The sequence below is a fragment of the Brachyistius frenatus genome, unplaced genomic scaffold (genome assembly GCF_029030835.1).
Source record: "Brachyistius frenatus isolate BFR_SWC_R1_liver_20210118 unplaced genomic scaffold, ASM2903083v1 Contig_135, whole genome shotgun sequence".
Taxonomy (NCBI): Eukaryota; Metazoa; Chordata; class Actinopteri; family Embiotocidae; genus Brachyistius; species Brachyistius frenatus.
The window spans coordinates 436,326-450,000 of record NW_027210734.1 but is presented as its reverse complement, the minus strand read 5'-3'; the positions used below and the strand labels follow the sequence as shown (position 1 = coordinate 450,000).

At 45.3% G+C, this 13,675-nt stretch overlaps 1 protein-coding gene across 2 annotated transcripts in view; it reads left to right on the top strand.

Moving 5' to 3' along the window:
- The window catches only part of col4a6 (collagen, type IV, alpha 6), a 107,350-nt gene extending 93,832 nt beyond the window's left edge, over positions 1 to 13,518 (top strand). Inside the window, exons 25-48 of one of the 2 annotated variants that reach the window (XM_069714825.1) lie at positions 1 to 29; positions 1,681 to 1,752; positions 2,363 to 2,470; positions 2,759 to 2,977; positions 3,766 to 3,924; positions 5,674 to 5,844; positions 5,941 to 6,084; positions 6,189 to 6,299; positions 7,120 to 7,301; positions 7,376 to 7,439; positions 7,565 to 7,639; positions 7,966 to 8,073; positions 8,169 to 8,276; positions 8,356 to 8,427; positions 8,537 to 8,656; positions 8,743 to 8,859; positions 8,930 to 9,091; positions 9,174 to 9,272; positions 9,373 to 9,516; positions 9,689 to 9,805; positions 10,071 to 10,262; positions 10,468 to 10,639; positions 10,731 to 10,845; positions 11,120 to 13,518. The exon at positions 1 to 29 is cut by the window's left edge and continues 16 nt beyond it. In XM_069714825.1, the coding sequence (XP_069570926.1) occupies positions 1 to 29; positions 1,681 to 1,752; positions 2,363 to 2,470; positions 2,759 to 2,977; positions 3,766 to 3,924; positions 5,674 to 5,844; positions 5,941 to 6,084; positions 6,189 to 6,299; positions 7,120 to 7,301; positions 7,376 to 7,439; positions 7,565 to 7,639; positions 7,966 to 8,073; positions 8,169 to 8,276; positions 8,356 to 8,427; positions 8,537 to 8,656; positions 8,743 to 8,859; positions 8,930 to 9,091; positions 9,174 to 9,272; positions 9,373 to 9,516; positions 9,689 to 9,805; positions 10,071 to 10,262; positions 10,468 to 10,639; positions 10,731 to 10,845; positions 11,120 to 11,380 (3,121 nt within the window). In that variant the 3' untranslated portion in view covers positions 11,381 to 13,518. The remainder of the gene's footprint in view (positions 30 to 1,680; positions 1,753 to 2,362; positions 2,471 to 2,758; positions 2,978 to 3,765; positions 3,925 to 5,673; positions 5,845 to 5,940; positions 6,085 to 6,188; positions 6,300 to 7,119; positions 7,302 to 7,375; positions 7,440 to 7,564; positions 7,640 to 7,965; positions 8,074 to 8,168; positions 8,277 to 8,355; positions 8,428 to 8,536; positions 8,657 to 8,742; positions 8,860 to 8,929; positions 9,092 to 9,173; positions 9,273 to 9,372; positions 9,517 to 9,688; positions 9,806 to 10,070; positions 10,263 to 10,467; positions 10,640 to 10,730; positions 10,846 to 11,119) is intronic. The other variant, XM_069714826.1, reaches the window with a different exon arrangement.
- The last annotated feature ends 157 nt before the right edge of the window (positions 13,519 to 13,675 follow it).

Here is a 13,675-nt window from a genome sequence, read left to right as displayed (position 1 = left end):
AGGGGTTATTGACGCCGGAGAGGGAACGGGTGGGTAACTAACTTTTATCATCCACCGGCCACAGTTACGACGAGCCGGGGACAGAGTGTGTAGATCGGTGGAGTCGGGGAATATCACTCCAGCAGAGCAGCGGGAAGTCAACCACAGGCAGCTTTTTAACTGCAACGAGGCAACGGCCACGATGGGGACTTTAAAAGACACAAATTGAAGAGAGCGGGAGAGAATATCTGAGTCCAATCCCAAGAACCCCAAAAAACATATATGTATTACTTTATTTGTTAGGTTTTTTTGCTTTATTTTTTTATACTTTCATATGATTATTTCCCATCATCTAAGTCTTCAGGCTCTTTCAAAGCCTTCGTACACCGTGAAATTTAATTTGGGGGATGAATACGACATCTTTAATAGTTGTAGGCTCTATGCTGATCTTACCTCCTGAAACCTGCCAGTTTATAACAACCAGACGAGACAGCTAGTGTAACATCTCCACGGCAACGACTCTCTCTCCTCCTTCTGGTTTAACTGACATAGTGATGGTGAGTTATTGGCAACAGCTGCATTTTTTTAAAGAGCGAAAACATAAAGAATCCAGTGGATGCGTAGGGTGTTAAAAAAAAAAAAAAAAGAAGATGAATCCAGCTGTTATTGAAGCAGTTTTTTGTTCTTGTAGATTTTCTAGTAATTATTGGAAGAGAAAACTGAAATCACACAGAGGGAGGCAGCAGTCAGAACATAAAATGATGAGGAAAAATAAAAGTTCCTGAACTCAAAAGAGAGACAGAAAAATGATTGTTCCACTTTCAATCAAACAGTCTCACAAAATGCATTCATCTGTTTTGGGTTGCCAGGTTGTGTTCATCCTTTTTAGTGTTGTAATTGCTGATAATTCATGAGTAGATGCTTAATAACCATTTCTAGAAGGTTGTGTTTACGGGATTTTTCGCAATCTGGCAACCCAGAATTTATTTTTATCTGTAAAACTCAAGTGAATGATTCAATAATAATTTATAAAGCCACGAATTACAGCTTTTAAAACTCTTGTTAGCGGTTTCTCGTTAGTAAGTGGTATCAACCCTCCTTTAAAGCAGGTAATCATGGGAAATGTAGTCCCGTGCATTCTGAAAACTCCCTGTCAATCATTTTGTTCACGACAGAGCCGATGGAAGCCTTTCGCCTCCCTGCGTCTCAGGGACTCCACTCGGGCCGAGTCAGTCGATGATTGACAGCCTGAGCTTCAGCTTCACACTCCTCCTCTTCCTCCAATCAGAGCTGCTGAAACCTGGCGCATGTTCTCGAGCCTCTGCTAAGTGCTTTTAACCAGTGAGGGTGGCAGATGGGGGTGGGGGGTGGGTTAATACTCCCTAATATTTGAGCCTGTCCATCATCTTCTAATATTTGAACTGCCACTTTTAATGAGGATGACTCTTTTGCTACTAACGACATTCAACACACGATAATTCTCACGATTAAACTCAAGATTAACCCACATTTTTTTAAGAAAAGTATTTTATTTTGAAAGCGTGAAATGTTCTTCATTACTGCAAAGACACAGAAAAGTGGTTGTAAATCTTAGTATGTAGTTATCAGTTATATATAAGGTATAAATAGTTAATGTTTTTGTGTTCTCTGTATATGTATTAAAGTGCTAATGCTAACCTGTGAATGCTAACCTGCTGCCAGGCGAATTGCTGCCTTGCGTCATACCTGGTGAGGACGGAAACCCCGGCGTGCCCGGTGTACCCGGACGACCAGGTACGATTTAACGCTGCCTCTTTTACTTTGAAAGGTCATCGTTTTAATTGTCATTAATTGATTTACTTTGATTGTCCTCTCGTCAGATATTTTTCTGTTGATGGTTTAGTTTGTATTTTAACACATTTTAAAGCTTACATCTCTTTCTGACATTTCTCATTGATAGTTGCATCATTTTTTTTTTTCTTGAAGGTTTTCCAATCAATCAATCAGCATTATTAATCAATGTTTCTATTCTTTTCAGAGTGGTTGGGAGTTTAATGTAATTAAATATGTGGAAGAATAAAATTTTGCTATACAATTTTATAAAATACACTTTTCACAGAGTTTATTTCAGTGTGTTAACATTTGTATGATTGGAAGACATTTTTGTTCATGATTATTACTTTTAAAAAAAAAAACGGGAAAAAATAAAACATCATTTCCGATACACTGGAAGGTTTTTACATCAGATAGTATAATTTTATGAACTAAATTAACATTCGTTGACTTTATATTAGCGCAAGCAAATAGGTGAGATGATTTAAAGGTGTTCAAAAAGTCCCCTTGTTGGTAACTTTCTAAGCGAATAACGCTGAGGATCAGAGCTCAACCTGTTTGTCTCCGTCAGGCCCTAAAGGTCAGCCAGGTTTCTCAGGAGGTTCGGGACGTCCAGGGTTCGATGGCACCAAAGGAGAGAGAGGAGACCCCGGCTTCGGAGGGCAGCCTGGACCACAAGGTAAACCTGAGCAGTGACGTCTGTCTCTGTACTCATTTTGACAACCCCGGTTCAGCAGGTAGCATCAAACCAAGTTTTATATCTATAAAGACAAAAGAATGAAAAAGATTGTCGTAGCTTCCTGGTGGAGTAGCTTACACAGTAAAAAGTAGCACCTATTTTGGTCATGTCGCTCTTGCTTGTCATCATTAAAGAGAGTTTATTGCTGATCTGTCATCACCCTCACCTGATCAATAAAGTTATTACGACTTCAAATGAATAGTCACTTCGACCGTTTCCTCCCTGCAGGTTTCCCCGGACCCAGAGGAGACCCCGGAGGTCCTGGTACCCCCGGGCAGAGCTTTGACGGAGGCAGGGGGAAGGATGGCGTTCTGGGGCGTCCCGGAGCCAAAGGCCAGCCGGGCGAGGTCCTCGGGGCCACACCCGGAGCTCCGGGACAGAACGGCTTTCCTGGGACCCCTGGAGACAAGGGCCAGACCGGGACCCCCGGGGGATCTGGATCACCTGGTGGGTCAGAGACGGAGAGACTGACGGTGTTGTATTCGGAAATCTACTGGTCCTGTCTGTCTGTGGAGGTCAGAGAGTAAATGATGTAACGGGTTTGGACCATAGACTGCTTAGAAAAGTGGACGTAGGTTCTGCGTCTGAAGAACGAGGCCTATGAAGAAGTGTCTTCAGCTGCAATACCATCTAGGGCCACTAGAGGTTGGCTACAAAAAGCCTCCGACTCCATAGACTCCCATTCAACTTCTCTCATCAAATATGAAGTCAATACAATTTCTGTGTTGTTAGTTAAAGTCACTCCTTATTAGTTTTCTGGAGGTCAATCTGAAAAAAACCCTCATCCCTCAATAATCCCTCATCATCGCTTGGTTTGGACGCCGTCTCCTAAGTTTTAAGGGGTTGTAGGAGTCCTCGCCAAAGAAAATTTACAGTTTTTCTATTTAAGATATGCAATTTCACATCATTACATCACCATTATTATCATATCTGTGTAGAACTGTCCAAAAAGTCCAAAAATGTGGAAAGGCTACACCCAAAAAGCTTAAAGACTGAGTCCACTGGGGAACAACTGCAAACCTCAGATCTGGCAAAAGTCATTTTGTTGGTGTAAATAAAAGAAGTGCAGTCGAAGTAAAATATTTCCCTCTGAAATGTAGTGAAGTGGAGGAATAAAGGAGCAGAAATGTGAATAAAAATGTTCTCAAATTTGCACTCGGCTGAATGTACGTGTGTTTGCAGAAGTCACTGCAGTCGAAGTAGAAACCGCAGCAGTACTTTTCTGTCTCTGTCAGGTTTCGACGGACGTGGCGGCGTTCCCGGACTGAAGGGAGAGTGTGGCGTCAACGGTTTTCCCGGTAATCCCGGCGCTCCCGGACCTCCAGGTGAGATCACCGGCGGCACCGGCGGTCGGCCCGGAGCTCCCGGCAGCAAAGGACTGAGCGGACCACCAGGTGAGAGAAGACACTCCACCAACCAGACTTCTGTTTGTTTTTGAAGGATTTTAGCCTCCATACTTTTAAATACAGTAAAAGAGGATAAAACATGACTTTGTTTGATCTTCCGTCACTCATTTCCTCCACGTTCATCTTCTCTCTCTTCGTTCACCGTGTTTCTGTCATGCTCGGACTCCACAGCCGTGCGTTGTTTTTGTTCCCGTTGTGTATTTAAACTCTGCATCACCCAAAAGAATGTCTTCTTCTTCTGTTTTGTTTTTCTCCCTTTTTGTCCCATTTCCTCCCTCCCTCCCTTCCCCTGTCATCTACATCTATCCTCTCCATCCCTCCATCCTTTCCTTCTTTGGTGTTGGGTCATTCGTAGGCTGCCAAGGTGAGACACTCTCTCCCATCCATCCATCCATCCATCCATCCATCCCTCCATCCTCCGCTTCCCTCTTCTCCATCCTCCTGCTGTTCACGCATTACACCAAACGCTCTAACCGCCACCCCCATTTCTCCTCTGTGCTGCAAACAAATGTCCATCTTCATGGTTCAGTTCATCCCGGAGTCTGTGTTTGGGGTGTGACACGTTCCTTTTCCTGGAGGCGAACCGCATGATCTCGATGACGCGAATGGAGTTTGGAAAATTTGTCAGCAAAATGAATGATCCCGGCTTCAGAGAAATGTAGAACTAGAAAGAGACTTAAAACCACAAAAATATTTTCCTCAAAAATACTGAGACTGCAAATACAACCCCAGAAAAGTGTAAAATATTTGACCTTTAAATCTGTGATGTTTGCACTTCCTTTGTTGAGCTAGGAAACTAATTGATCACACCCCACTCAAAGACTCTTTCAGACTCCTGTCTTAAGATGAATGTTTTATTTGTGAGAGATTCAGAAATAAAACATTTCCACAAGAAATGTGAAGTGTGCCGATGTTTAGTTTTGGTTTTTGTTTTGTTTTTTGCAGCCAGAACTAACGCTTGTATTTTTAGAAATACAGATCTACATCTAATCAGTGCCGGATGTGTTTACTGGATTAACTGGGTTTGTTTTTTTTGGTGCTGTTTAACCTGCGCTCAGTTTAGAGGCTTTTTCTACACTCTTAAAAGGACTTTTTATTTTCAGCCCATGGCTGCGTCGTCCAGCAGGTTTTCCACCGCTGCGGCTCAGATGTGTTGAAAAGGAGTTCAACTTTTAAGAATGTAACCAGTAGTGGTTAGTACGTCCTGCAGGACGAACTTTAGGGGTTTAAGAGTGCTAATTCAGCCTGAAATTGCACTTGAAAGCAGAATAATTTAAGATTTCTTCTGGAAAATGTTTAATTATTACAGTTTGTGTCTAAATCAGCTCCATCAGGATTTAATCTGATCAATAACTTCCCAAATCAAAGTGCAATTTCAGCCTAATCGAAGCAATAAAACAACGCAAGGGAACGTGTGCGATTACATTGTTGTCTGCTGTTTGCCACATTGTGTGTGTGTCAGTGAATAGAAATAACTGATAAATTAATTTTCTTTTCTATTTATTAATAAACATAATTATTGTGTTGGGTAAGTTGATTTATTATAAAAAGGTAAGTTTATTTTTTTATTGTTTTCATTTAATATGTTGTGAATCTAAATGAATGAGATTTATGTTCATTTAATTCTGTTATTACTTGTTTTTTCAGATTAATAGCCAGCCACTGCTTCCCATGTTTCTTTTTAAAATGTTGATTTATGATCCGTGTCTGACTGAATCTCCCTCCGTGCATCGCCAGGTTACCCTGGTCGGAAAGGAGACCGAGGAGATCCCGGTTTCCCCGGACCCTCTGGAATGAAAGGAAACCCGGGACTGCCTGGCACTCCCGGGTCGCTGGGACAGAGGGGAACGCCTGGACCTCCAGGACCAGGAACGAGAGAGGGAATCCCAGGAAGGCCAGGAATAAAGGGTGTGCTGGAGAGCTCTTTGTTACTGGTTTCTTCCATTTTAAGAAAACATCTCTATAGTGACTAACAACATTTGGATTTTCTCTTTACCTCCTCAGGTGAACGAGGTTTCCCAGGACTTATGGGTTTCCCCGGACTACCAGGTCGACCTGGTTCTCCAGGATTTCCTGGAGGGAAAGGATTACCTGGAGGGCCAGGTAGAGATGGATATTTTGGAGGACCCGGATACCCCGGACAGAAAGGTAGAGTGTACGGAACAGGAATGGGGATGGTGACAACAGTGCTGCTTTTGGACGCACACCAGTCAAGTAGATCACCAACCTGTGATTTACACAACCTTTCACAGGTGAGAAAGGAAACCCCGGTCCTCCAGGTCTGCTTGCTCCCCGAGATGCGGAAAAAGGAGACCCAGGAACCCCCGGAGGTAGCGGCCTTTCTGGGTTCCCAGGACCCCGAGGTAACACGACTTCCCGTTTATCTGTTTTACTGTTTTATTGTGATTTGATAAAGTAAGAGTTTCTCTAACTCAGGGGTCTCCAATCTGAAACCACCAGTAGTCATCGACTCGGTTCTGAGTAGCTCGCCGAAGGTTCGACCCACACATAGACGTACTTTAGCGGGCCGCTGATCCATTTCAGCCTTTTTTTTATTTATTAATTTCTTAACCTGTCCGAGAGAACGACTCTATCAACTCTATCGATAAACGAGCGGACGATCTCCCCTCGCTCACTTTGGAGCTCCGCCCACAGTGAGACACGCAGAGATCAGAGGACAGAAACACAGCAGAGACTCTCACACTGAGCTGGAAACAAACGGCTGCTCAGAAATTAGAGAAATAGCAGGAATATTTTCAGCTAGACCGCAACAGCGGGGCGGAGCTATGAAGAGTGTCTGTCGCTGAGTGAGTGCCGGTAGGCTGAATGCAGCAACTTTTTCAATTAAAAACCCTCCAGTTTCACACAGGGTCCACCCATATACGAGGTTTGGTTGAGTAGCAGTTTGTTATTGTTCACATAAAAGAAGCTGGTTTGGATGGACCTCGGCTATGTGAATCATTGTTACTAAACATCAGTAGCTCTCTAACACTTTCATTTTGTTAAAGTAGCTGTCAGAAGAAAAAAGGTTGGAGACCACTGATCTAAGTGTACTCAGGAACCGTCCTGAGTAAATGTAATTAGTTACTTTCCACTGCTGTTGTGAACTGTCGGAGTTTGTCAGATGCTTGTGTAACGAAGTCCGTATCGCCCATGTGACCCGGTCTTTGTCTGATCTCACAGGTGACAAGGGTGTGCCAGGTGTGCCTGGTCGTCAGGGTCTGCCTGGACTTCCTGGTTACGCTGAGCAGAGTAAAGGACAGCCCGGACAGCCCGGGTTTCCCGGGACACCAGGAGGTCCGGGCTACCCCGGACCAAAGGGAGAAGCGGGAATCATGGGCTTCCCCGGCATGTCAGGACCAAGGGTAAGAAAACGCACACACGTTACAAACAAGCAGCAACTTCCGACAATGAGATTAAAACTGACGGCTTTTTTCAGGGTGATGATGGCACACCTGGTTTCCCAGGCAACCCGGGAGAACCCGGTCGCCCCGGTGGCAAAGGTGAGTTTAAATATCAGACCCAAACACACCAGAACACACCCTTCGACACAACTATTCTCTTATCAAACCTGCCGGTTCAATTAGTTCAGTACACACATCCATGACTCGTATGTTTTGTCGCTCAGGTCCGCCCGGAGAAAGTTACGGTTATCCTGGAAGGGCGGGAGCTAAAGGCCAGCCAGGAGACCCGGGGTTCCCAGGTGAGACTCACCACGCTTGATGATGGAATAACTCTAGAATAACAAACACAAACTCCTTCTACCTACTTTGTACTTCAAGACAATCCAACATTCATGTATTCACAGTCCCAGTCTTGTGTTTATCTTATTTCCTGCTGATTCCAACTGTATGTGTTGACAGCGGTCAGTTTTTTATTCCCACAGCCTACAATCACAGCTCACTTCCTTTTTCCTTCACATCAAAATGTTTTTAAGACATGTCAGCAAACGGATGATCTCCGGCCTTTGATTTGTGCACCGTTTTAAAACATTCAACACATAAAAACAGACCGACTGTGTCTCGTCAGGCGGTCGTAGCATTGATGGCGCCCCCGGCGACAATGGATTTCCAGGAGGTCCAGGTTACCCCGGAGTGAAGGGGGGTCCTGGTGAAGCGGGACGTCCTGGAATAATGGGTAAGAGAAAAGCAGAAGTTTAGCAGGTGCCATATTTCCTTCACAAAACCAGATAGAGTCATAGGAAGCCATGCTGACATATTTCCCCTCTGCAGGTTCCCCTGGTTTCCCCGGGCCGAAGGGTCAGCCGGGATACCCGGGAAGAAGAGCACAAGATGGGACACCAGGAGGTCCCGGAGGTCCCGGAGGTCCCGGAGCCAACGGTGAGAGAAACACAAACCTCCCGTGAGATATGATCAGAGCCTGCCGTCACACACACTCACGATGACATGTGCTTCCCAGGTTTGTCTGGATCCCCTGGTTTGGACGGACTAAACGGCCTCGGCGGACCCAAAGGCCTCCCTGGAACCCCAGGCAAGAACCTCGTCACGTGTCTTCCGGTCTCAGGAGTTAGAACTGTAGAAACTAAACGCATGTTTGCAGACGTGGAAGATGCTGAACATTTTGTTGCATCCGTGTCCAGGTGGGACTGTAGGAGGTCGCCCAGGTGCTCCCGGTATTCCAGGGCTGAAGGGAGAGAGGGGCGTCTCCTACCCCGGAGCGTCAGGCTTCCCCGGACAGAAGGGACCGAGAGGAGAACCAGGTGAGGTGGACTTCAAGGAGAGGAAGAAAACCGGTTCAGTACGAGATAAATGTTGACTCCTGGATTGTTTGTTTTCTGTGTCTCAGGTGGTCCTGGACTCGCAGGGTTCCCTGGTCGGCCCGGACCTCTCGGTCCGACCGTGGGATCAGACATTCCCGGACCTCCGGGAGACCCCGGCCTCCCTGGACTGGATGGAGAATATGGTAGGTACATTTTCCTCGGTCTAGTTTCCGCTTCGTTCTTCACCTTCTAACCCTCCTCTCGCTCCTTCAGGTTTCCAAGGTCCTCCAGGTCCTCCAGGGCCCCCCGGACCAGGCACCGCCCAGGGAGACAGAGGGGACCCTGGACTGCCGGGCTTCCCCGGCTCCCCCGGCAGGAAGGGAGAGCCAGGATTCTCAGGAGGCCCTGGAATCCCCGGCAGTGCTGGTTTCAAAGGTGAAGTGGAGCTCAAGAACACCAACCAAACATGCAGCCATGTTTTTTTTTCTATGTCAAATATTCTGTTTTTGGTTTTCAGGAGGTCGAGGTGAAACTGGCTTCAGCGGCAGTCCTGGTGCCAAGGGTTACCCCGGTGACCCTGGTTACTCTGGAAACCAAGGACCCAAGGGATTACAAGGTGGGAGGGTGTCAGTCTTTCCAACTTCATCAATGCATTGAGATACAGGAAGTGAACGTTCCCTCAATTGTTCCCTCTCCGTCCCTCTCATCCTCTGCAGGACCTCCCGGTCGGAAGGGTAGCCCAGGACCCATAGTGGTGGTCGACTACAGGCCACCGTTTGGAGACGAGGGTTATCCCGGTGGAAGCGGATCCTCCGGTATCCCCGGAGAGCCCGGTCAGCCCGGCAGGCCCGGATTTCCAGGTGAGATGTGACAGCGTGAATCTGTTCGATGACGAGATCAATGCCTCTGTTTTGTAACTCCGTCACATGTGAAGGAACAAAATAAAGCAGGAAACAGAAAAGCGACTGAAGTAAAGATTTCAAGGCAGAAATGACATCAAAACACACTTGTGAAAATGTCTTCCTGCTGCAGGTAGGAAGGGTGGTCCCGGTCCTTTGGGTAAACTTGGCAGGCCTGGATTTCCCGGTCTGGCCGGACCCGTCGGTGATCCTGGACCTCCCGGCTTCCCCGGACCCACTGGAGAACAAGGTGAGCAGTTTTGGGGTCATCAGTCCGTCCCGTTGTCATGAAGACAATATCTCAACAATGCCTCGAGGGAATTTGGTCAAATTTGGCAAAAACATTCACTTAGTACCAAGGATGACCTGGTAGGATCGACATTATTAAAGATCATCAAACACACAACAATAGAAGCACTTTTATCTTCTATCCAAAACAGGATTATGTTACCCTGAAAACCAAAGCACGTCCGCCTCCACTAACAGCGACATTCGAACTCTGACTTTCTCCTCAGGTGTCCCCGGTGCGGTCGGTCTTCCCGGCTCGCCTGGCATCGTCCGCCGCAGCTACAGCATCGGATACACGCTGGTGAAGCACAGCCAGAGCTCCCAGGTGCCCATGTGTCCTCAGGGCATGGCCAAACTGTGGGAGGGATACAGCCTGCTGTACGTGGAGGGACAGGAGAAGGCCCACAACCAAGACCTCGGTACGGAAACACTCACTTCAGTTCACTGATGTGATGACACACACAAGACACAAATATCTTTAGAGGCTTTTTTCGCTGTGGTCGGTGAAACGTGAGGCTTTAACGCATAAAATCACATGTAAGAAGCTGATTTTTTTTTGTTGCTGTTATTTATCGATTTTGGTTCAATTTCCTGAAGATGTAAAACGCCTCTGCGTCCCTCCAGGTCAGCCGGGCTCGTGCCTCCCCAGGTTCAGCACCATCCCCTTCCTCTACTGCTCCCCCAACGACGTCTGCTACTACGCCAGCCGCAACGACAAGTCCTACTGGCTGTCCACGACCGCGCCCATCCCCATGATGCCCGTGGCCGAGGAGCAGATACGGTCCTACATCAGCAGGTAGTGCGGGAGGGTCCGGCGCTCGCCTCAAGTCTGTCATCGTCATGGTAACGCGTGCACGTTGATTAAACTGCTGTACGAAACCCGGCAGGTGTTCGGTGTGCGAGGCTCCGTCTTACGCGGTGGCGGTCCACAGTCAGGACATGACCATCCCCACCTGCCCCCCCGGCTGGAGGAGTCTCTGGATTGGATACTCCTTCCTCATGGTGGGTCATTAACGGCTTGCTTCCAGTAAACAAACAGGTTATTTCTTGGAAGTTATCATTTAACAGTTTCCCAGAACTTAAGGAGACACCTTAGAATGTCTTGTTTGACCGACAGTCTAAAATCCAAAGAGTAGGGCGGAGATGCGGTGGTACCAACAGTGACGTCGAAGACTAGAAGACAGGCGGAAATCCTCGAGCTTCGTCTCACAAATGAGCGATATAAAATAAGAGGCAGGTTGAATTTGTCTGAGATGTCGTCTTCTCTCCACCGCAGCACACGGCAGCCGGCGCCGAGGGCGGCGGTCAGTCGCTGGTGTCGCCCGGCTCGTGCCTGGAGGACTTCCGGGCGACTCCGTTCATCGAGTGCAACGGGGCTAAAGGCACCTGCCACTACTTCGCCAATAAGTACAGCTTCTGGCTGACCACCGTGGATGCCGGCCAGGAGTTCATCTACTCGCCGTCGCAGGAGACCCTGAAGGGAGGCCAGGAGCGCTCCAGAGTCAGCCGCTGCCAAGTCTGCAGCAAGATCTTGTAGTCGGGGAGAAAACATCCGGAGGTGATACACTCAGACTGTGTCCACGATGGAGGATGAGATGGAAAAACAACAACAACAAAAACAGGAACATGTGACTGACTGAAAATGAGCCCCTCTCCTGCTTCGCTGATGGTTTCATCATCCCAGTTTTTGACCCCCTTTAGGAATGAAAGGAGGGAGGAGACGGACAGAGAAGGCTTCCATTGTGATCGCGCTTCTCTACATTATCACTGACAATGGTGCTATTGTTTATGTTTGTGTTTATTTTGTGTGTCCGTTTTCTCATTACGGTTGTTTTTGGTTGTTTTGGGCGAGAATCATTCTCGGCTACCTCGGAGAGTGTCACCCCCTCCCCCCTTTTTGGAAAGCCAGACGTCTGCTTCAGATGAGTCGGTCCACACAGATCCATGATTTCATTTAAAGGTACTAGGAACCAGTGTTGTTAATATTTTTAAATGGTTCACAGTCTTTTAGCCGTGAGGCGTTGCGCTGTGTAATCAAAGCCTTTCAAAATAAAGCGGCAGAGTGTAAGAGTTGATTCTACTCTTAGCACCTTTTTAAAATATTAAAAACTAAATTGTTCAGTATCCAGTTTCCATTTTTGCTCATAATTTGTGTTCAGGGTCGATTCTTTCACCAGATTTTCAGCCGTTGACTAAAAGATCTCAGATATTGCAGCTTCCAAGATGAAGATAACAACGACATAACCAACAAAAAAAAAAATAATCTAAATCTTCAATTCGATGAGTTTTTCTTATGTCAAGCATGACGCAGTTCTTTACATGTTGATTTTCATACAGAAAAGATCGTAAAAACGTAACTCAACTTACGAGTACAATCCATCTGTGAGTGAAGACAAAATTTTCAGAATATTTGGAAAAATGTTCATAAACATGTAAAAATACCAGTTTTACCAGTTTTATACTCCTGTGACCTTTGTTCATTTTCACAATGTGACTCTTTGGTGCTATAAATCCCTCACAGTTGACTTGAAAGGCAAATAAAACAAAACAAAAAAAAACCCAGCACTTTTCCTCCAAATAACTCAAACAGAATCTCTGCAACAGCTATGAATCATAATAAACGACTGATATTGCACTGATGTGGGTTCGAACAGTAACCAGGTCGAGTAAAGGGGCACATTCCTCCACCTCCGCTCTCACACGTTTTCATTATGTTGTGACCAAACTAGTATTTTTAACTTCTTTTTTTGTTTTGTTTTTTCACCCTGAATTCGCAACAGGAACCAAAAGACACCCACTCCCTGATAGATTGTTAATTATTGCTGTACATAGTGCTTCCTGTTTTTCCCGGCGACACATGTTAGAGCGAAGGTCTATAACTCTTTAGCTCCTTATTTTATTTTTATTTTTTTTAATTTTTTTTTCAGTCTCTGTGTTGTTTCACTGTCCTTGGATAAGAAAAAAACAAAAAAAAAGAGGCAAAACCATGACTTTAAATGTAGATTCTTCAGCCATAAATATGACGATAAAAACTGAATTTGCAAAAAGGGGTTCTAGAATTGATAGTTTTTTGCATTAAGTTGGGTTTGCGTGAGTGAAACTGCTTCATGGATCCCCGGACAGTGAAAGCTACTGCATGACTTGTAACCACTATGACCGCTGTGTCAGCACGTCTCTCTGCTGGTAGCCACGGCCTTATTACAATGTCACATTTTACTTTTTCTATTTTATTTTATTTTATTTTTCTTCCTTTATTTTTTTTCATTTTTTTTTTTGGTCTGTATTTGTTGTTTTGTAATCTAGATTGTAATTATTTTACCTAAATCATATCCCCTGGTATTTACTGAGATGCGAGGGAATGGGAAGATAATGATGTGTACATTACATTTTATGGAAACAAAAAAATATGCCTCTAGGATGTTTTTATATGGAAAATATATTCAGCGCTGACAATTTAACCAATGCAATAACAGCAAGTTTTGATTTGTCTGTTTTGGACACGTTCACATCCAAATGTTTCATGCAGCAACGTACTGAAAGAGACCGAAAAGAAATACAGTTTTCCTCAAAGAGGACCCAGAACAAGAAAAAAAATGGTAATAATGAGTCTGTTACTGTAATATGTATTTCTGTGCTCACACACTTTGAAATAAAGTTTCAAAAATGACTAAGAAATGCATTATTGTTTTGTTTTTTTTTCCAGCGTGGGGACTAGTGTGTCTTGTGTTTGTGTTTTTTTTTTTTTGCTTAAGTTAATGTAAAGATAAAGTTTGAGGTCAAATTAAAATGTAAACCGGATCAGATATGTCAAAATGAAGACACTAAAAGTCAA